At 59.9% G+C, this 19072-nt stretch overlaps 1 protein-coding gene across 1 annotated transcript; it reads left to right on the forward strand.

The window, feature by feature from the left end:
- Positions 1-1493: 1493 nt before the first annotated feature.
- Positions 1494-18462, forward strand: PEA15 (proliferation and apoptosis adaptor protein 15). Its single transcript, XM_032233905.1, has 4 exons — positions 1494-1655; positions 14778-14951; positions 15746-15901; positions 16010-18462. Exons 2-4 carry the CDS (start codon positions 14780-14782, stop codon positions 16072-16074), a joined length of 393 nt encoding a protein of 130 aa, XP_032089796.1. The 5' UTR covers positions 1494-1655; positions 14778-14779; the 3' UTR covers positions 16075-18462.
- The last annotated feature ends 610 nt before the right edge of the window (positions 18463-19072 follow it).

Genomic DNA, 19072 nt, shown 5'->3' on the forward strand with positions numbered 1-19072 from the left:
AGCAGAAAAGGGGCAGGAAGCGGCCAAGGAAGCTGCGGGAAGGGAGAAGTGGGCCTCCCCGACCCCCAGCCTCAGAGGTCCAAGGCATTTTCCCCACAGAGAAGAAGGACCTGGCCCTCCGGAGCTCCCCTCTGGCCGCCCTTCATGCCCCCTGAATGTCCCACAGGGAGTGTTAGTGTCAGCCTCTGCCTTGCTGCTGCTTCGGCTGCCATTGAAACGGGGAGGGGGGGCATGGTATTTGGGAGGGGAATCATTATGTGCTGGAGGAATATTCTAGAAGCTGTCCTGACCATCTCATTGCGCATGTGGAGGAAGGGAGTTTCCCGCCAAGGTTAACTGTCCAGCATTCCAGCCTGATGATGTTTTTTGAAGATGTCTCCCATCTGACAGTAGGGTGAATTATTATTGGACTATCGACTGGGGTGCCAAGGGGAGGGGATTGACCTATACATGATATCCATTGCTTTCGCGCCCAATTAACCAGACTCAGCTTTGCTTTGCTACTATTCGTTTGCAATTAGTAAAAGTACACTTAATTTCAAACAAATGGAGTTGAGTGGTTTCTTTCCTGATTATTAAATGAAGCAGCACCTGACAGTTAGGCCAATGACCCCCTGCCCCATATCAGCCAAGCATGTTTTATTAGCATTTGTTGCCACTGGTTGGGCTGCATTGGCCAGCCGAGAACCAGCAGCCTCTCAGCACCAGGGAGAGTCCCGACTTCGTGGTCTCCACAGGATGCCTGAAGACCTTTGGCCAGAGGGGGCTCAGGGCCAGCCAGGAGGTCAAGGCATAGGAGCCTCCATCATGGCCGCTGGGCTGCTGCCCTTGGCTCTCGGGGTGGCCTCGCTGATGGCCGGCTCAGCCTCTGGACTGGGGCCCCCGCGGGCAGAGGGGCAGGAAGGGGCTTTCATCCAGGCGGCTGCAGCGGAGACTCCTGGGGAGCAGGGAGGGGGGCGCCTGGGACACGGGGCGGCCGAGGGTCTGTTCCCCCAGCCCCCTCCCCAAGGATGAGCACTCAAGCGGAGCGGCAGTCGGAGAAGTCCAGCACGGCGGGGGTCCTTCCGATCTTTCGGGGCCGCCTTGGGCGCTGCTACCCTCTTAGCGCATCCGGACTGGCGAGACCGCGGGGCGAAGACCACCCGCGTGAGAGGAGGGGCGCCGAAAGGGGGAAGCGGCGTTGAGGAGCAGCCGTCGGACAGGCTGGACGTCCCTCGGCCGCCCGCTCTCCCCCCTTTTGCCTTCGCCTCCTCCTCCTCCTCCTGCTCGGGCATCACGTGTGAACGCCGCTCGCTTTCCCGCTCCTCGCTCGCTCGCTCGCTGGCGGCTTCCTGCTCCCTCGGAGGCGATCCGGAGCCAGGCGCTCGGCACAAAAAGCCACCCAGCCGCCAGCTTCTCCCCCTCTAGCTCAGCCTCTCCCGCTGACATCACTCGGCGGGGAGGAGGAGGAGGAGGAGGAGGAGGAAGGGTGGGGTGAGCGGGAGAAGAGCCTGCGAGAGAGCCGAAGCCGCCTGCCCGCCCTCCGCCTGGGCAGCCGCGACGCCCAGCTCCAGGGTCGCCCGTCCCGTCCCGGCAGGCGCAGCCAGGACGCCCCTCGCCCGCTAGGCCGGCGGTGCCCGTGTCCTTCTGCCTGTCCAGCCGTCGCTCTGCCGCGGGTAAGTCCGGCGCCCCCCAGCCCAGGGCAGCCAGCCAGCCGGTCATAGCCGGCGCCTCTTCCCGGGCTCCAGGGAAGGGGGAAGGGAGGGGTGGGGGTGGGGGCTCCGGCTGGCGGCAACGGAACTGGCCGCGGGCGCTCTGCACATGGGCAGAGGCAGTCGCGGCGCCTCAAGGCAGAGAAGGTGAGCCGGAGGCTGCCGCCGAGGCGCTTTTTCCCTCCCGGCCCAGCAGCCGCCGGGAGGGCGCGGCCGGAGACCCCTGGCCGACCAGCCTCGCCCTCCTCCTCCTCCTCGTGACCGTGACTCAAACGCGGAGCCCGCCTGAATCACTGCCGCGGCTTCCTCTTTGGCCCCTCGCCCGCCCAGCCCTTGTGGCCAACTCTGCCGCCGCCCTCCTGGCCCACGCCGGCTTCTCCTGCCGCCTTTCGGAGTCAGCCGCTCCGCCAGGAACAGGCGGAGAAAGGGGGCGCGGCCACCTGCACGCTGCCCGGCGGCCTCCCTTGGCCCCGCGCCCCGGGGGGAACCGGCGCTCGCCCGGCCGTCCCTTGGCCCGCCACGCCTGTCCTGCACCGGCCCGCCCGCGCTTCCTCGCCGCCTTCCTGGCAGCGCGCCGCCTGGCCCGGGGCTCGGGCTGCGGGAGCCGGCCAGGGCGCCCTGACTCCCGGCCTCCTTCCCGCGAGCTGCGGACCTAAACGGCGGATGCCCAAGTGCCCCACCGGCCGCGCCCGTCTTTCTTCCCCCTCGCCCCCACTCGGAGGGAAGCGACCCGCTCGGGGGCACCGGCTGAGCCGCCGCCTCGGCTGGGCAGGGGGAGGATGTGCTGGAGAAGCGGCTGGGAACCAGGCGCCCTCCATTCCCGCCCAGAAACAGCGGAGAAGAGGGGGGACCTGGGGGGGCGGAGAGACTGAGAAGCACCCCAAGTCTGGGAGAGCTCCCACCTGGGCGTTTCCCAGGGCCTGTCCCGGGGAGGAACCAATGCTGGACGAAGGCTTCAGGTGAAGCACCCCCGCCCGCCCCCACCTGGCCCCATGGATCACCAGGGCGCCCCAAAGGGGCTGGGGGTCCAGGTGGTGGTTGGGGCTGGTGTCACAGCAACCCCCCTCCTCCCTCCCGCTATTTGCAGGATTCTCACTCCCCCCTCCCCCCCCAAGCAAAAGTCCTGAAGTCCCTTCCTGTCCTGTGAAGGAGGAAGCTGGGTTGACCGGCAGAATGGCTGGATCTGGTCCTTGTCCTGGTCTGCCTGGGGGGGGAGGGGCTCCATGAGTTCCCCTGAGGCCCCTCCCCCTCCTGGAAACTGAAGTTGGGAAACGGGGGGGGGGGGGACTTTGCCCCCCCTTTTGTTCTTTGACCCTTTGCTTTCCTCCCTTCACTTCCCTTCCACGTAACCGATGGGCTCTTCCACCTGCTCTGGTGGGGCCTGGGGAGGGGGCTTCTGCCCATGCCCTCCTCTTGTCTCCTGAAATCCCCCTTACTGTAACCTTCCGCCCGGCTCCTCCAGGCTTTGCAGGGCTGGCGTTTCAAGGTTGGGATTTGGTTTCTCCTGCTGGATCCCTTGGACCCTCATTCTGGGTCCCTGGCGGGTCCTTTCCAGCTTCTGGCGGACTTGGCGGCTGCTCTTCTCCCTCCCTCCCTCCCCCTCCCTCTCCCTGTGGTCAGCAGGACATTTCTGCTCAACTCCAGGTCTCCAGAGCATCTTCTGAGAAAAGCTGGAAGCGGAGGAGGCAGAGAAAGAGGGAGAGTGGCCAGAGGTCACCCGACAGGCTTTGGGGCCCCTCAGCAGGGATTTGAACTCTAGTCTTCCTCAGCTGCCCCAGCGCATTACACCTTAGGAGCTCCTCCTATTTGTCAAGTAGTAACTGTGAGAGTCCGAGTGGAGAACCACTTAAATAGGAGCCAGCCGTGTGCAGCAGCTACCAAAAAAGCCAACACAGTTCTAGGCTGCATCAACAGAGGGATGTAATCAAGATCACGTGAAGGGTTAATACCACTTTATAAGGCCTTGGGAAGGCCACACTTGGAATACGGCATCCAGTTTTGGTCTCCACGATGCAAAAAAGATGTGGAGACTCTGGAAAGAGTGCAGAGAAGAGCAACAAAGAGGATTAGGGGACTGGAGACTAAAACATATGAGGAACGATTGCAGGAACTGGATATGTCTAGTTTAATGAAAAGAAGGACTAGGGGTGACATGATAGCAGTCTTCCAATATCTCATGGGTTGCCACAAAGAAGAGGGAGTCAAGCTATTCTCCAAGGCACCTGAGGGCAGAACAAGAAGCAATGGGTGGAAACTAATCAAGGAGAGAAGCAACTTAGAAGTGAGGAGAAATTCCCTGACAGTGAGAACAATTAATCAGTGGAACAGAAGTTGCCTCCAGAAGCTGTGAATGCCCCAACACTGGAAGTCTTTAAGAAGATGTTGGGTAGCCATTTGTCTGAAACGGTATAGGGTTTCCTGCCTAGGCAGGGGGTTGGACTAGAAGACCTCCAAGGTCCCTTCCAACTCTGCTATTGTATTGTATTGTAAGTGCTATGGCAAGTCTGGCGGACGGAGCTGCTTCTGCCCTCTCTCCCAGGACCGCTGAATGGACCTGACACGGCCATTTTTGTGCCCGAGTTAAAAGGCCAACAGAGAAGCTTTCAACCCCAGTTCTGCAAGGGAGGGAGCAGGGCTGGGGAGGGGGGGTCAGTCGACTTCCACTTTCTGCTGTCCAGCTGGAATTATTCTTAGAGGCCAGCAGGCAAACCTGGCTGCAGCCTCCAGCCCTCTTCTGATCTGTGGTCTTTCTGCTCCGATGCCCGTACGGCATTTCTCCCCCAGAGCTTCACGTCTTTCCACGATAGGCTGGCACGAGTGGGTTCAATCGGTGAGGCTCATTGGGAAGGAAGCCTTTTGCCCTGGGGGGCTTTCAGGGCAGAACCAAAGACAGGGACACAATGCCCGTCCCCTCTGGCACAACCCCCCCTGGGCTGGGGAACGGAGGAAAGGGAGGCAGCCAGAGAGCTGGTGGGCTGGCAGCCCCCAGGAGAAGACGGGTTTGAGTTGCATCTTTCACCCCAGGCTCTGCTTCCAGGGTGGACTCTCTCTGGCTCCTGGGGAAGCGAGGAAGGGAGGTTGGAGGCAGTGAAAGGGCTTCCCTGAGGCAGCCAGACAGGCCGGCCAGGCCGAGGGTGGAAAACAGGTTCGCCATCCTCCCCTTCGTGCCCTGAATCGCATCTTGTCTCTGGGTGTCAGCCCGGACCAGCCCATCCCTCCTCATTGTCTCAGGATTTGGGCGCTGGGGAAGGGAACAAAAAGCCCATTGTTCAGGCATGCCATGGCTCCCCATGCTTCGCCTCGCCTTTGTTTCCTCCGCGTCCTTCGATATTCCTCCCCACCGGCGCCCCCCCCTCCTCCACCGGACATTCCATCCCATTTCCGGGGGGGTGGGGGAGGGGGCTGCATCTTTTGGTGGGGCTCTTGCCGAACATGTGAGAAACAGCTGCACTTTCTTTAAAACCAGGAACCCAAAACAACACAATAGGAAGGGATGGGGGGGAAAGGAAAGGCCAAATTAGCTCTGGGGCTGTCGGGGGGGGGGGGGGGGGGGAGCAAGCCTGATGCAATTCCCTCCCTGCAGAGGAAGCTGAACTGGCCAGTTGGCCCCCGGAGGCTGGAGCTGCAGACAGAGGCATTCCACATCTGCTGGGGAGGCATTCGGGGGGGGGGGGGAAGCCGGGCATCCCTAAGACCTCAGCGGGTGGGCTCCCTCCTTTCGGTCCGTGGCTGGCTGGCATTTCCAGAACTCGGAGAATTAAAAAGTTGCTTCATTCCAAATTGGGCCAGAGCACTTCTTGGTGCTCCTAGTGGACGTTTTCTGCCTGTGGGAAGGAGGAATCCCATCCAGGAGGGACTTTCCCGGACCTTTGGGAGAGGAGCAAGAGGTCTGGTCCCTTGACCCCTATTTTGAAAGGAAGAGGAACGGAAGTGGGGTGAAGGACATCCTGCCGTCCTCTGCTGGAACTTCAAAACTTCCTAGTTCGTATGTTCTTGCGTTGGTCAATCGGCTCTGGTGTTGGACATGCTTGGTCAGTTAGTTTGTGAGGGTGCAGCAAAGCCTCCATTCTTCCCTGGGATCCTGTCTGCAGTGACCCTGAGGAAACCTGCCCCCCCCCTCGCTCAGCTGACCTTGCTGGAAAAATAGTCAATGTTTGGAAATATTTGGCCCTCCCAAGTCCAGACCTTGGCAAATCCCTCCCCCCCTCTGTCAAAGGGAGGAGGCCACCACTTGAAGAAGGAGCCGGAAGGGAGACGGTTGGGGTTAAGGGGCAGCTTGTTTAACAGCCATATTGTGTCACAAATTAAATTACTGCTTCGCAGGGAAGGAGGAAGGGTGTCATCCTGCCTCTAAGCGAGAGAGGGATCTCTGCTCCCAGCACCATGGCCGAGCACGGGGAGGGGAGCGGTTGGGAGAGAACCCTCATTTCCAGCCTGGGGGATTGGTTCCCCTCCTGCCAATGCGCCTTTGGAAGTTTCTATTGTGGTGAAATGTGAGTTCACAGGTGGCATGGCAACGGGAAGAGCGCAAGAAGCTCGCCGGTCTGCGCGTAGCCTTCAGTTCGTTTCCCTGAGTTGTTTTCCTCCGGAAACACACAGGCACAGTTCGCCTTGGAGAGGAAAGAAATTTGAAGGAAACGGGCAGCATCCGGGGCTTTCCTTCCCACCTCAAGTCCAGCCTCGGCCTTTCAAAGCCCTCAAAGGGTTTCAGAAAGACGATACGGCTGGATGTTCTCCTGGGCAGCCTTGGCCAATCGTCCCCAGGAGGGTGGAGGGAAGTGGATCCTCTGCCATCTTAGCCCCGGAGAGCCTTGGCATTAGCCTGCCTGCTCACGAGGGGACCCAGTGGGAGGAATCTCTCCTCTGTGCAACAGGGATCAGGGCCACCACACCTGGACCGGGGCTCGGACTGCGCCTTCAGCAACCCTGGGTGCTTCGCCCAGAGAGCAAACCCTTGCTGGGCGAAGGATTTCGTGGGAAAGGGAAGAGGTTGGAGAGAGAGAGAGAGAGAGAGAGGAAGGGTGGGGGGGTCAGGGAGAGTTGGAAAGGCATATCTTGCTTAGCAGTTGCCATGACGATTTCTCTTGCTCCTGAAAAGCTGGATGGCTTTCATTCACCTCCCCCCCCCCACCCCAACACTCTGCTCCCCTCCCTGTTCGCTCCGCCAAGTTCCAGGCACTCCTAATTTCTGGGCACGCCGTGTCCCTTCGCTTCCCCCCCGGGGGGGCTGCCAGTTCTCACCCCTGGCTCTAAGCCGCTCCTCTGAGCCACCAGAGAAGGGCCAGGAGGAGGCCGAGCGGTGGGTGCAGATGCCCCTGTGCCCGCGTGCCAGGCGGGGAGCAGCTCTGCCTTGGCCCCAGAGCAGGGCACTGAAACACCCTCCTTCCTCTGGTCCCTGGTCTCCCCCTTAGAGCCACCCGTATCTGGCTCCCATTTCAGCCTCTTCTGCCACCTTCTGCATTCACAAAGCTTGTCACCCTTCTTCCCCCCTTCCGCCCCCCCCCCCCCACAGCTGAGACTCCTGGTTTTCTTTTGCCACTGATGGGCTGCACAAACTTCAACTTGCACACCTCTTCCCCCCCTGTCAACGGGGGCTTTGATCCCCAGCTCCACAGTGGCTCTTAGCTGCACCTTCTACTCTCCCGCAACCCTCAGGTTTTCTGAGGATGACATCAGCTGAGGATGACAGAGGGCCGTTTGCGGGTGGAGAATCTCCCTCCTCCACCTTTCCCCATGTTCGGAGACCAAAGACGGAGGGACCATCGAGCTAGAAAGAGGCCGGCCATGAAGAGATGGCCTTCCGCTCTCCTAGAATTTGCCCCCCTCTGCTTGGCTCTCCTGTCCCGGCTGCCGCTTTGGCCCCCTCTGGGCCTGCAGAGCTGAGCGGGGCTCCTCCACGATGGCTCTGCCAGGCTTCCTTGAGCTCCTCAGTCCAGGTTGAGGGCCACGTTCTGGCCCAAAGCAGCAGATTCTCCTGCCCAGGAGACCCCCGACCCAGCGGGCCCATAGCAGCCTCTCTTTCCAAACCTCCTGGCTTTGTTCACAGAGTTCTGTGCTGCTGCTGTTAACCCCAACAGTATTGGGGAGCTTCAGGGCTGCACCCCATTATTTATCTGCACCCTCCCTCTCCCGGGACGGAGTTTCCCTTCCTGTGTATTTGCCTGTTGGGCCCGCAGAAAATGAAATCCAGGCTCCCAGTCCCCGAGGGGCCGTTTCCAACTCTTGGCCACTGTCGTGAGCTTGAGGTTGGGGCCGTGCAGGAGGGAGGACTCCCCCAAGTGAGAAAAACAGGCCCCTCTCGCCAGCTCTCCCAGCCCAGCTTTATTCTTTTTCCTCCGGGCCTGTGAGAAAATATTCTTGGCAAGCCCCACGGAGGAATAATGGCTCTCATCACAGCTCTATTTTCTCCCCACAGTCCCTTCCTTCCTCCCTCCCCCCTTTTGCAGGCCGCCACCCAGCTGCCTACAGAAGGGCTGGTTTTTATGAATGAACCGCTCATGCATATGGATGAGCCACTTTGCATAGGAGCCATGAATGGAGACAAAGGAAATTGCTCCCAACCCCCTTCCGGTAGCTGGGCTGGCTGGTTTTGTTAAGAGGGCTTGCGGTGTCCCTGGCCTGCCCGATTTGCTTGGCTCGGAACAGCCTTTCCACAGTGGCCGGGGACACCTTTCCTCCTCCCCTCCGTTGCCATAAGGCCAGGGGCAGCAACCGACTTCCATGGTGCTGCAACCACGCACGGCCCCAAGGCCGGGCACCCACCCTGGCATGCGAGCCCTTTGCACGATCCCTGCAAGGCAGAGAATAGTGCAAGATGGGTGTGCCAGAGGCCCCCCCCCCAATCCCCTGCATGGAGAGGCCTTCCCAGAGTCTGGAGGGGGGTGACTGGGGCTGCCCTTCCCTCCCCTTCATGGCTGCATGGTCACCAAGATAACCCCATCTGTGGGCAAGTCCCCCTTTAGCTTCTGTCATTATTGTTTTCCTAGCGATGAGGCTTAATCGGTGGGCTTTCTTTGGCAGGAAGTTCTTCCCCCACCGTTTCTGGCACGGCTCCCGCGGTTGTGCCTCCTCCTGCGGGCTCTGTGGCCACCTCGCAAATGAGGAGGCCGAGAGAGCAGCAAGGCAAGGATCCTTAATCCTGAGGGATCCTGAGGGATCTTGCTCTGCTCTGCGTTACAAGGGAGCTCTCTCTGGGGTCAGCAAGGCAGGAAGCCGGTTCCCCACCCGCTTTGTAAGGCCACGAGGTCCACTGAAGAGGCAAATCAACCCCACGTTTTTCGGCATGCCCTGGAGCCCCATGTCCTAATTAATATCCGCTGTGAGTCATCCACGGGAGCCTTAACCAAGCGTCCCAATTCCAGCTTCCACATTTGCTCTGGGTGCAAAAAGAATTTCTTCTATCTGAAATATCTCTGGATTTCCAGTCCCGTCTCTCTTCCTCCCCCCACAAGCTTTCTGGCAAGGATTAAAGCCTTTTCCCAACCAATTCCTTCAGGGGATCCTTCCTGGAGTGAGTCCAGGATCAGTAAAAAGTCCTTCCTTTCTGGGTGTTTTCTTAATTTTCCTTAAGAGTCTGCGACTACTGAGGAACCCAGCCCTGTTTTCCCATACAATTGAACCAAGGCTGTTTACGTTAAACTGTGTGGTGTTTTCCTCTTCCACCAAGGTCTGGCTGTGGGCCCACCCAGCTCCACAGCTGTCAGCAGCTGGAAAGGAAGGATTTGCTGCAAATCCAGACCAGATTAGGAAAGGCGAGCATGGCTGGATCCCAGCTCTCGGTTCCTCTTCCGGCTTGCGCTCCCAAGAGCAATTCTCTGGCGCATGACTTGGTGTCTGGCCATGCCATGCGCTGGGCTCCCTGTTCCTTCGGCTCCTTCCATTAATTCATGACTTTCCAGCCGGGGGGGGGGGGAACAAGCTTAGGAGGAGGAAAAACAGGGAGCAGAAAAATCCCTCGAGGGAACCTTGCAGAAAGGTAGAGGGTCCCTGCTTTTCTCCCAGTCTCCTAGCCGAGTCCTCTGCTCCAGCAGGAGATCCTGTGCTGTTTTACACAAATGGCTCTCCAATCTCTTCTTGAAGACTTCCGTGATGTGGCACCCACAACTTCCAAAGGGAAGCCAGTCCGTGGATTAATTGCTCTGTCGGGAAATTTCTCCTTACTTCTAGGTTGCTTCTCTCCTTGATTAGTTTCCATCCGTTGCTTCTGGTCCCGCCTTCAGGTGCTTTGGGGAGGAGGTGGGTCCCCTCTTCTTTGGGGCAGCCCCTCAAAATATTGAAAGACTGCTATCATGTCACCTCTAGCGATGGCCAGGCAGGTCCCATACGCAGATGGGCTTAGCCTTTGGGGTGGCTCGGCTCAAACTGGCTCGTTGCAATAATAGGGTTCAAGCCCACAAAGTGGGGCTCCCCACTGTTGAAAACAAGTTTGCAGGACCTGTCAACGCCTGCAGCATTTCTTCGTTTTTTGCAGCAGGGTTTTATTTATTTCACTTGTTAAACCAATTTATAGAGCCGCCCATCTCACCACCAGCAAGCAACTCTGGGCGGCCATCAGCAGAGCTAGAAACTGTGAATAAATCTCCCCCTCTATTTTCTCATAAAAAAAACCCCTCTCTAGAAACCACAAGTTAGGAGAGAAACGGATTAAGGAAGGTTCCCTCTGAGTAAACTGGAGATTGTTTTGCAGATGCAGATCCTCTGTTTTATGAGCCGGAAGCCGTCTGGGGGCCTTGGCACATCCAGGATAGGCTTTGATTGCTATTGGCTTTTTATTGCTTTTAATCGTGTTTTGTACTTTGGTGGAGGTTGCGGTACCAGGAGAAGACAGCCCGAAGTTAGATGCCATGAATTAACAAAGAAAAAAAAGACTTTAGAGGCAGGAGGGAAAGGACCGTCTCATGCTTGGAAAATAAGAAGGAATACAGCTGGCTTTTGTGCAGCCCATGGCTCCCTCGCCTCTCCAGCTGATTTCTGCCAGAAATTAATCCATATTTAATAATCGAGCAAAGCTAAGTTGCTCCTGGCTAATGTAAGAAATAGCCAAATGCCTGTGTGGCCTTTTCTGTTTTTAAGATATATATATATATTTTTTCCCCCTCTTTCTGAGGCCTCCCTGAGTCGAAGGGCAGCCATGTTGTGACAGCAGCTGTTCTCTGTTTCTCGTCTGAGAAACGTCCTCTTTTTTTAATTTTAATTCCTGTTTCTCTCTGTGCCGCGTGCCTGTTTGGGAAAGAAGTTGGGGAGCGCAACACTTTTGTGGCTGGAGATGAGGATCCCTCCACCTCGGAGCCTTCTTTGAGTAGAAGGCCGTTCTGGAAAAGAGCTTTCTTCCTCAAAGACCGACTGTCCCTCCTCATGTTTAGCCCGAGAGGCCGAAGGGAATTTGCTCCAGAAATGTTCATTTCCCCCCAGTGCAAAGCGAGGGCCCTGGCTGAAGAAGCCCCTCGGCCCTGAGGGAAGAGACCCCGGTCCTTCTCAAGACGGCTCCCCTCCTCCTGCCATGGGGGGGGCAAATGGCCATGTCTGCCTTTCGGGGGGCTCCGGAGGACCCTCTGGATATTCCCCTGCAAATAAAGGGAAGATTTGTCTTCTTCCGAGGGAAAATCTGTCAACGGCCATTGTTACCACAGAGGAGGCCATGGGGCCTTGTCCCCCCGAGAGCCTCCTGGGACGAAATGGACGGGGGTCTTTTCTTCTTCCTGAGCAACGGACGTTTTGTATAAACAACCCCCTTTCTCTGACTAAACGCAGGCCGGCTTTGCAAAGAAGCAGAAAACCAAACTTTAAGCTCCAGAGTTGCCTGGAAAGCAAAACTTTTTCTTTTGTACAGCGGGAGGAGGACAAACGAAGCCTGTTCCTCCCCTGGCTGAGGAGAGCGGAGCCAAGGAAGGGAAGGGCCCCGTCCAGCCCCCCCTGCCCTGCCATTCGGAAAGGCCCTCCGGCCTCTTTTGCAGGCCTCGCTGCCCTCCCGCCGTGCTCCGCATAACTTAAGTGGGGAACAAAGCGGCCCTTGGCCTGCAGAGCACAAAAGGGGAGAGGAGAAGGGAGGGGAGAGGGGAAGCCGAAGGGAAGCCGGGCCTTAAAGGGACCGGCTGGGGGAGCCACTTTGGGGGGCTCCCTCCCCAGCTTCCCCCTGGCATCCCTGGGCAGGACAAGAGGCCACGACTGGCCCAAGGCTGCTCAGTGCCCCTCCTTCAGAGCGGAGGGAGGATTTGCACCCAAGCCTTCCCAGAGGCAATGCGCCTTAGTGGCTGGGGACGATGGGAAGTGTGGCCCAGCCCCTCTGGGCTGTGGGCAAAAGCTGCCCTCCGTGGCATTGCAGGTGGGGGTCCAAAGCCCCCTCCTCAGCAAAAGGCAGCTGTCCTGGAGGAAGCCTTTCGCAAGGGGGCCCAGATCGAGGCCACCCGTCCTCCTGCGTCCCTGACCCCCTTAGGCTTAATCCAGGCCGATGGCTGGCACAGGGAGCAGCTGGCGCGGGAGCCGTCGTGCTTTGCGATGGGTGATAGGCGCCCGTTGGACCCATGGCTCTGCCACCGGCCTTGAGCTGCCCATCCCAGCTGCCAGCCGCCCGTGCCCTCCCTCCGCTGGGCCAGGCCGAGCCTCTCCTGGCCTCCGGGAGCCTGGGAAAGGCGCAGGAGATCCGGTGCCAGCTCGTTGGCTCCCAGCCTCCTCTGCCAGGCCCTGGACTTCTGCCACCTGGCAGGCCGGAGGAAAGGGGCGGGGGGGGGAGGCCGTTGTTTGGGGCCCTGAAAGGACAAGAAAAGAGGGCGAGCACCCAGCGAGCCTCCCCCCCACACCAATTCATTCTGAGGGAGGGCAAGTCGGCCATCTGGAAAGGGGGCTGCCTTTCGCCAGCAGGGCAGGGATGCCCCCTTCCTGGGGAAGCCAGGAGAACACGGAGCAGGCTGGAGCCGCCACCAGCCCCTTGGTCCCTGCTGGGCAGCCCCACACTTCCCTAATGCAGCAACAGCTGGACTGGACAGAGGGGAGCGGGCAGCAGCAAAGCAGACCCTGGCTTGGCTCGTTTCTGGGGGGGGCAGCCTTTGCTGGGGGAAACCAGCCCCAATCGAGGCTGAATTTGTGGCTCTTCCGGAGCCTCTGGGGTCTTCCCCCCTCCCTGGGCATGGCCTGGATGGGGGGGTGGTACCTGAAGAAGTTGGGGTGCCTCAGAATTACAGAGAAGGAAGAGGGCAATTTCACTTGTGGGGGAAAATAGCAATTTGCAAACGTGGCACAGAGAAGGCGACACCTTTCTGGGGAGGGGGGAAACTTCGGGAGTAGAGATATTGCAGTGGCAGAAGTGGGTCTTTTGAGGGGGGCTGTGAGATAATACGCAGCTGTGACCAAGGCCTGGGGGTGATTGCGCAGGAACGGATTAACTAATGGGGGTCCTGGGTGGGGTGGAGATCAATAGAGTTTGCCGGCTGGTGGGCAAAGGAATGAAGGGGGCGGCCCCCACAGCCCCTGGCCATTGCACTTCATTTGAGGGGGGGGTTGGGCTGCCCGGGGACCCCTCTGGCCTTGGCTCAATCGTAGCCGCCCCATCGGTCTGGAAGGAGAGCAGGACGATGGGTGCCCGGGTGCTTCTGTGAAAGGCACAGGCAAGCCATCTGTGGCACGCCTGGCAATACTGCGCTGGCATTTACATTGGCACACGTAGTCTTCCTTCCTGGGCAGGAAGAGGAGTGCTGTAAAGGGGGTGGGAGTGCTGGGAGTGCAATTGCTCCGGTGCCTGCAGGATTTCTGGGCACGATAGCTTGGCCTGTAGCTACAGATCCAGCTTTCCACAACTTCCTGCTTCTCTTGCCCGGTGAGCCTCCCCGAGGAAGCCTTTCTTTCCAACAGATGCATCTTTCAGACGAAGCGGTGGGAGGGCTGGGTGGAAGGAGAGCCCTTCGCTCTTGTCTGGAAACGCACCTTTTTTTTATTTGCTGTTTATCTCTGCAAAATAAATCACTGGATTTCGAGGCAGAGTTAACAGGGCGCTGGGCCCTGCTTGTCTGGGAAATAAGGAGGGGAAGGATGTGGGTTGTTTTTGAGGAAAATAAGTGCCTTTGTGCCTCCAGAATCTCTGCTCACATCCGAGGAATCTATGTGGGAAAGGAATTTGGGTGCCCCCCAGGGAAAGGCCCCACCGGTTCTGCCTATGCTGATGAAAAGGGGGGGGATCAGCCCCACAGGCTGCCTTTCTGCCAAGCCCCCAAAGGAAAAGAGGCTGCGCTTGGCAGGGAGGGGTGGAAGCCCCACACCCCCAGTAAGAAAGCCACGTGCTGAGCTTCGATCAGGCCCTCCTTGGAGAGCAGTGGTCCAACCCAGGAGCGTCTGCCAAGCAAGTGGGTGAGCTTGGAAGAACACGTAGACTTCGAACGCAGAGCTCGGAAGGCAGAGAGCGCGGCCGGGGTCTTAGGGATGCGGCAGCCCCCTTGCAGGACGGTGCCCGCTGGGGATCCCGTCAGTCCCCCGGGGGGGGGGGGGTCCTTGTGCCACCTTCCTCTTGCAAAAAACAGGCAGGTTCTCGTGACCCACACCTGACCCAGCCCATCGCTCCCTCCCCATCCCAGGCCAGATGGCCCACGGGCAGGGATCCTGGGCCGCCTCTGTCTGGACGTTATTTCCTGTGGTCTTCCTTTCCAAATGAAAATGCTCTAATCCCCATCGCTAAGCCGCTGGGCAGAGCGGAAATCAGGCTTTTGCCGGGATGCAGAAATCTGTTCTGGGGGGGGGGGGGAGGCAGAGAGACCCACCCCAGCCGTCAGTCGGCACACACTCTTTGAGGGGGGGGGGAGCCTTGCACAGAGCCACTTGCCGTCTGTTTTGAAGGGCTCAGGCAGCCTGCTAGGCGCTCCGGCTGCAGTCAGGTAGGAGAGGAGCTGGGGAGGGGGGACAGAAGCCCCCTGGGGATTTGACCCCACAGAGCCCATCCGAGGCATTAGGAGGCTGAAGCGGCCGCAGACGATGCCCCGCCTGGCCACACAGCACCCACTTCTTCGAGGACGGGGTGGGGTGGGGGCTTGCCCGTCCCAACGCCCGCCATCTGCCGGCCGGGTGGGAGTTCTCCCAGGGTCTAAGCCCCCTCCTCCCCTGCAGAGATGGCGGAGTACCGCAGCCTGCTGGAGGGGCTGGCCGAGAACATCACCAACGAAGACCTGGACCAGCTGAAGTCGGCCTGCAAGGAGGACATCCCCAGCGAGCGGCACGAAGAAATCGCCACCGGCAAGGACTGGTTCGCCTTTCTGGAGAAGCACAAGAAACTGGACAAAGGTGGGAAGGAGCTCTGGGGGGGGGGAAGATTTGTGGGCCCCTTCACCACGCGCTGCGTGGCAAGCGGGGGGGGCCTGCGTGAAACCGGGAGGGGTGGAGGCCACCTGGGGGGCTGCGGGTGGGAACTGAAGCGGAGAAACCGCCTGTCAGACACAGCTGGGGGACGGAGGGTCCGGATGGGGAGAAGAGGCTGCTGGTGCCCCAGTAATGCCCGGCACCCCCGGGGCTTCTCCCCCCTCCCTCCCGAGAGTGCCAGCGAGTGATTTAAATGCAGGCGCTGGGCGAGGCGCTTGGGGAAATTGGCAGAGGGGAAGCAGGGCGCCCGCTGAGCCGCCAGCGCAGCCCTGGGACTAGGAGGCTGAGAAGCTCTCTGCCCTCTCGCTGCCCACCAGGAGGGGAGAGGAAGGGGCAGATGGTGCCAAGTGATGTCATTTGTTTTTGAAGCAAAAGCTGTTTTCTCGGCTCGGCTCCCTCCTCTCCTCCTCTCCTGGATGCCTTTGCAAGACTTTGCACGTCGCCCACCCGCTCGCCCGCCCTCCCTGCCTCTGAACCAGCGGTGTGGCCACCCACGCGACAGCGCCACAGGCAGCCTCACACGCAGCCCGCCACGCAACACCCACTCGCCCACCCCGGTCACCTGACTTGCCGGCAGAGGCACCGCCTGGAGACGGCCGCGCAGGCAGCCTGCCGCTTGCTGTTGCCCAGCGCGACCCACCCGGGCTCTGTGCCACCCACCCCCCCCGGCCGGTGCCCCTGCCCTGACTGTGCCCGTCTCCCCCTCCTCCTCCGTGCAGACAACCTCTCCTACATCGAGCACATCTTTGAGATCTCCCGCCGGCCGGACCTGCTGACCAGGGTGGTGGAGTACCGCACACAAGTGCTGAAGATCTCGGAGGAGGACGAGGTGGACACCAAACTGACCCGCATCCCCAGCGCCAAAAAGTACAAAGGTCAGGAGCCCCCCCTCCCCTCCCCCGCCTTGCAGGGCCGGCCCTCTCTGCTGGGGGCGTTTGGGGGGGGGATTCCTTCTTCTGACCGCTGCCCCCCTCTCTCCACAGACATCATTCGGCAGCCCTCCGAGGAGGAGATCATCAAACTGGCCCCCCCACCCAAAAAGGCCTGAACCCAGCGTGTGCGTGAGAGTGTGTGCGTGGGAGTGTGTGTGTGTGCGTGCGTGTGTAGAGGGGCCCAGCTCCAAGGATCACTGCCACCGTCCCCTCCACTGCTCCGGCTCAGGCACTTTGCGGCTCCCCCTTCGCTCCCCTCTGCTTACGCCCTTCTCCGCCTTGTCCCAGCCGGGTGGAGAAAGGGGGAGCATGGAGAAAGGGAGATGGGGGGTCCATGCCTCCCCCTCCCCATCTTTCTCACCTTGGTTGCTGGCTGATACATGTTTTCAGAGGCTGCTGAGGCCTGTTTGAGGGGGAGGGGTTGGAAGCTCCCCCCCCCCCACTGCTACTGCTGCTCCCCCATCCCATCCCGCCGGGCAAGAGACGACCCACAGGTGGATCAGGGGCCAATTCTGCAAGGAATGAGGAAGTGGGGGAGAGAGAGAGAGAGAAGGAGGGAGGGAGGGAAGGAAGAAGGGAGGGGAGAGTAGGTAGCCTTGGGACCCTGCCAGAGGAATGCCCCACAATTTGCCACCCTCCCTGGGCAAGCTTCCCCCACAGGGGTCAGGAGATGGAGCAGGAAGAGAAGCTCCTTCCCAGCCGGACCAGAGCTCCTCCCCCCCCCCCCCGAGCACAGGGGGACCAGAGCACCCACCACCACCAACCCCTGCCCTCCCCCTGCCTGTCCACAAGGTGCCTTCCCTGGGCTTCCCACCCCGGTGGCCTCTCCAGGCATTTCCACGGGTGCCTCCTTTTCTACCCCCTTCCTGTGCCTCGGGGGGGGGGGCAGCGGGTGAGGGTCAGTTGCCCATTTGGCCACTCTTGCACCCAAGGCCCAGCCCCCACCCCCCATAAAACCAGCCCTCTCCCAGTGGGTGGTGGAGCCACCAATCGCACTCCCCACAGGGGTGGAGAAGGGAGCCTGGCAGACTTCCTTCCTTCCTGCCTACCTGTCACTACCCCAGACTGACCTCCAGCAGCTGGGTGGGGTTGGGGGCCAAGAGCACAGGGTCCCTCTGCCCCCCCCTCAGCCCCCCGCGTGGGGCCAGTAAAGGTGGCTTTTGCAGCGGCCTCTGCTCAGGAGACCAAGAAACTCAGCCTCACCGGGCACCTTCCCCGCCTGGCCTCCTGGCACACAAGCAGGGGCACGAGAGTGCCAACACAGGACGGAGGCCTTGGGGTGCCAGAGGAGGGCTGGGGCTTCTGGTTCGTCCGGCGCCTGTCCTGTCCTGCGGAGAACGCCGGGGGTCTTGGGGAAAGTCACTTCTCTGGCGGCTGGAATGCGAAGTGTTTCTGTTGAATGGACGTCGTTTAGCCCTGCCATCCTGCGCTCCTCCAGCCCCTTCCAGTGGCGTAACCCCTCCTGACACGCGTCTTGTGCTCGTTGTGTGCATAGAAACAGCTGGGCTAGAACTGTGTTTTTAACATGGTGTCCGCTGAAGCCCCCCACCCACCCCCCGTGTCTCCTGCTGGCCCTCCCCCCTTCTGTCCGTCACGTGCAGCCCAGGTGCTGGCCTTATGGGGAGCCTGGCCGCAGGGCTGGGAGTCCTGGCTCCGTGGGGTGCCAGGCGCAGCCCCACAACTCTTGGGAAGAGCTGGCAGAAAGGACGGGGGCCCCTCCAAGATGGGGGAAGAGGACTGAATTCTCGGGCTCCCCACGGTCTGCATTCCACGCATTTGGGGTCTGCAAGAGGAGATGCAGGAAGCCAGCAGATGCTCTGGCACAGCACACCCCCCCCCAAGGCCCCCCATGGCTCCAGGGCAAGCCTCCCCCTCCCCCCCCTAAGGCTTCTGCCTCTGCCCCACCTGAGGGGCAGCCCTGGTGCCCAGGATAACGGCTCTGCCCGCCAGGTCAGAGCAGCTCCTGGAGGACCAACCTGGAGGACCAACCTCGTTGCCTGGACTGGCCTTAAATTAGTACGTTTCTCTCCCGGTGTTTACAGCTGAACAGTTGGTGCTGATCTCACTGCAAATTAGCACCAAGTAAAAATAGTGTGGGGAGGGGCGGGGGGGGGCGGGTGTGAGGGGAGGTGCAGAATTCAGGGCGAGCGAAACGAGGCAAAGCAGCTTAAAACCAGCTTCCTCTTCTGACTTCCCTTGTCCTGGCAGGGGGCTCCCGGGGGGGGGGGGGAGCGGAAGGGCCCTCCTCTGGTGCCACAGGGTAGGTTCATGATGACCCCCCCCCCCCCCGGCAGGGGAGAGGGGGGTCTCCCAGGACCCCGCAGCTCCAAGGAGCGACAGAAGGCACAAACCCCGTCCTTTGCGGCCAGCGCTCCCCCCCCCCGTTCCCTCCCCAACGCCCCTGACTCCGATGCTCAGACCGTGCTAACTGTGTGTGTACATATATATTATAAATATATGTATATTAAATATAATATGGAGTGCTGCTCAGTGTTAACTTATTTTCTTTTGTCAAGTGGACCAAAAATAAAAAAGAAAAGAGGAATTGTAAGAGAATAGTCATTTCTAAGGTCAAAAAAAACCACATTCGTCTCGGACTGCGGGATTAAATGAGAAAGAAACCAAAGACGCCTCTCTGGCACGTGACGGGCGGAAGATGGCGCCACCCGGATCCACACAAGCTGCAAAGGTGGGGGCCGCAGGGGCCACATTCACACACGGGGCAAGGCGGGCACCCTGGTGGCGCCTTCAGCTGCTTTGCCAAATCCCGGCCAGCATTTCTTGCTGCTAAAATTAAGCAGAGACCCAGCTGTAACACATCTGGCCGTGACCCCAACTGCCAGCCTGCAGGACCAAGGGTGCAGATTGGCAAACTGGGCACTGGCGGACTTAGCCCCCCCTTCAGGTGAGAGTACCAAGCCCCCTCCCCAGCTGGAGCCCCAGAGGAGGCAAAGGAAAGACCCCAGCAATTACTAAAACATTCCCACCTTAAGGCGCTGAGGAGACTCGGAATGAAACCTGGAGGCATTGCGCCCACACGGAGTAACTGACAATGATAAAAATGGGCATTTTGGGGGGCTTGCCACACAAAGGGTGCGGGTGGGTCTCCCCACC

This window comes from Thamnophis elegans, chromosome 17 (genome assembly GCF_009769535.1).
Source record: "Thamnophis elegans isolate rThaEle1 chromosome 17, rThaEle1.pri, whole genome shotgun sequence".
In the NCBI taxonomy this organism is placed as follows: domain Eukaryota; kingdom Metazoa; phylum Chordata; class Lepidosauria; order Squamata; family Colubridae; genus Thamnophis; species Thamnophis elegans.